This window comes from Eulemur rufifrons, chromosome 7 (assembly GCF_041146395.1).
Source record: "Eulemur rufifrons isolate Redbay chromosome 7, OSU_ERuf_1, whole genome shotgun sequence".
NCBI classification, from domain to species: Eukaryota; Metazoa; Chordata; class Mammalia; order Primates; family Lemuridae; genus Eulemur; species Eulemur rufifrons.
The window spans coordinates 261,222,076-261,224,906 of record NC_090989.1 but is presented as its reverse complement, the minus strand read 5'-3'; the positions used below and the strand labels follow the sequence as shown (position 1 = coordinate 261,224,906).

General features: G+C 45.2%; 1 protein-coding gene across 1 annotated transcript; it reads right to left on the bottom strand.

The window, feature by feature from the left end:
* Positions 1-727: 727 nt before the first annotated feature.
* Positions 728-1,054, bottom strand: TAL2 (TAL bHLH transcription factor 2). Its single transcript, XM_069474522.1, has one exon. It carries the CDS (start codon positions 1,052-1,054, stop codon positions 728-730), a length of 327 nt encoding a protein of 108 aa, XP_069330623.1.
* Positions 1,055-2,831: the final 1,777 nt, after the last annotated feature.

Genomic DNA, 2,831 nt, shown 5'->3' with positions numbered 1-2,831 from the left:
ATGTGACACTAAGGGGTTAGCTAACTTATTTTAGCTATTTTTGAGAAGAAAACTATGAATTCCAACTCATCAATTATCAAGTCCAATCCACTATTTGGCTTTAGAGGTAACATACGTACAAATGGCTCAAGACAAGTCACACCTCACATTTGCACAGAGTTTAAAGGACACGGAGCTCTTCCACACGTATCTGCTGCATTCCTGGAACCCCCACACTCAGGAGGGTCTTTTCTCCACAGATTTTCCCACCGGTCTTCCAGGATGGTTTCCGCAGGGGCTATCTTTTCACTCATCAATTTTAAGGTTGATTTTGTTCACCCTTGATCGAATATATCTCGTTTTTCAAAACATGTTCTGAGGGAAGCATATTCCCCTCATTCATCTGAGATCCATCATGAGAAAACTCCCTTCTTATAACTGAAGACATTGAGTAAACTGTGATTTTCAAAACGTTAACAGTTTTTTTTCCCCCAAAATCTTATGCAGAACGTGGATTTATGAAAAACAGACAGAGACAGACTACTCTGCCTGGACTCTGGTGGACTCCAAAGTGACAGTCCTCATGGCCTCCCTTGGTGACCCTGCAGCTGTCCCTGAGCCACTGTCTAAGAAGCTTAAATTCATGCGTTGCACGTTATTCATCGAGTTGATTCTGGAACATGCAAAAGGGTGTCCGCAGCCAGTGACTTCCGAGCCAGTGCCGCCCTGGGTGATGACCGCCAGAGCCTCACGGAATGTGGTGGCTGGGGCCAGGTGTAGGAACCTGGTAGTCCTCAAGTAGAGTCCTGTCCTCCAGGCCCAGCCGGTGGGGTCCTTGGGGGAAGAGTCCCAGAATGTTGCCCTGAGCAGCCACTCCTGCTTGCTGCAGGCTTTGCTCCCCCAGGACCTTGACCAGGAAATTGATGTACCTCATTGCCAGGCGAAGTGTTTCGTTTTTGCTCAGCTTTTTGTCTGGAGGGTGAGTGGGGATGAGCTTCCTCAGCCTGGCAAAGGCACTGTTGACATTCTGCTGCCTCCATCGCTCCCTGGTGTTTGTGAAGATTTTCCTGGTCATGTCTGAGTTCCCGAGACTGAAAAGAGAAAGGGCCCCGAGGGCCAATACTTTATAAGAGACCTGGTTGTTATCATATGTTCTGCCAAGTACTTGAGAGGTTAGATTTTTTTTTGCACCCAGATTTTAGGAAATTCATTTCCTCCTTTTCAGGTTTTTTGAATCTTCCTTTTGGTAAGAGAAGAAAATGTGGCAGGCCAGGCTCAGTGGCTCACACTTATAATCCTAACACTCTGGGAGGCCAAGGCAGGAGGATCACTTGAAGTCAGGAGTTCAAGACCAGCCTGAGCAACAGTGAGACCCCATCTCCACTAAGAAATAGAAAAAAAAATTAGCCAGGCAACTAAAAATAGGAAAAATTAGCCGGGCTTGGTGGCACGAGCCTATAATCTCAGCTGCTCGGGAGGCTGAGGCAGGAGGATCACTTGAGCCCAGGAGTTTGAGGTTGCTGTGAGCTAGGCTGACACCATGGCACTCCAGCCTGGACAACAGAGAGAAACTCTGTCTCAAAAAAAAAAAAAAAAAAAAAAAAAAGAAAGAAAGAAAAAAGAAAAGAAAATGTGGCAGAAGAAAGGGCAGGGCAGGATAAGAGTAACACCCTTCACCTTTTCAGAACCCTGGTTTGGCTTTTGGCTCTACTTCCCCTGGCCCTGTGATGTTGAGCAATCTACCTAACCTCTCTGTGCTTCAAATGCTTCATCAGGAAAGAGCAACTCAGGGTACTACTTCACTGCATCATTGTGAGGACACAGAAAATAATCATGTAAAGCACCTAAGCTCAGTGCGTGGCACACAGTAAATGTGCAATAAATATTAAAGATTACAGTTAGTATCTCTATAAATAAAACAGAAAAGTAAACGATGGTTGTAATTTGTAATTGTTTTCCTAATGAAGAGGCTATAGTGCAGTAGAAAAGGTCTCAGTTCTATTTACATGTCATTTGTTCCACTTTACAGGAGTGTATAGACAACCACATGTGTGTAGATGCAGAGCAAAATATCTGGAAGGATTCTGGCCAAATGGTCAACAGTGGTTCCTTGGCAGAGGAGAGTGGGTTGCGAAAAGATAGAAAAAGGAAACTCGCGTGTTTTATTCCATATACTTTGGTATTGTCTTACGGTTTCATAAGAAAGTATTCCTGTGTTATTTACTTCATAATAGACATTTTGTTTTACATGTTTATGGGCTTTAAAGCAGAAACACCTAGCTTTACGTCTCGGCTCTCAATTTCCTAGTTGTATGATTCTGAGAAAATCAACTAACCTCTTTAAGCTTTGGTTTTCTTCTCTGGCAAATGGAGATAAGGGCACCAGCAGGGCGCTTGTGAGGATTGCAGGAGATGCAAAACAAAGCACCTGGCACATAATTGCTAAATACGAGCATTTTCTTTCCTATACAGATGGGGAAGTGTCATCACTGCAAAGAACCGCATTTTCAACCATCTATATGACCCGTTCTTTTCTTGTTGCCTTTCCTGTTTGTGTCTGGGTTGGAGAGTCCAGTGCTGTGCTGAGAACCCCCTGGTAAGCTGGAAGCACAGCAGCCCAAAGTCACTTGAGTGGCTCCTTGTCCCCTCCACCAGCCACTTAGGCCAATTTCCTCTCTCAGTGGAGACACCGCCAGTTAGACCATGACCCTTGGCACCAACACTTATTGACACTACGCACAAGGTACTGTGCTGGCTGCTGAATACTGAATAGCTAGCTGCCTGTGTCGGCATGTGACAGGGAAGCACAGGGACTGCAGGAGTGGGAGAAACAGCACCTAACTGGGCACTCT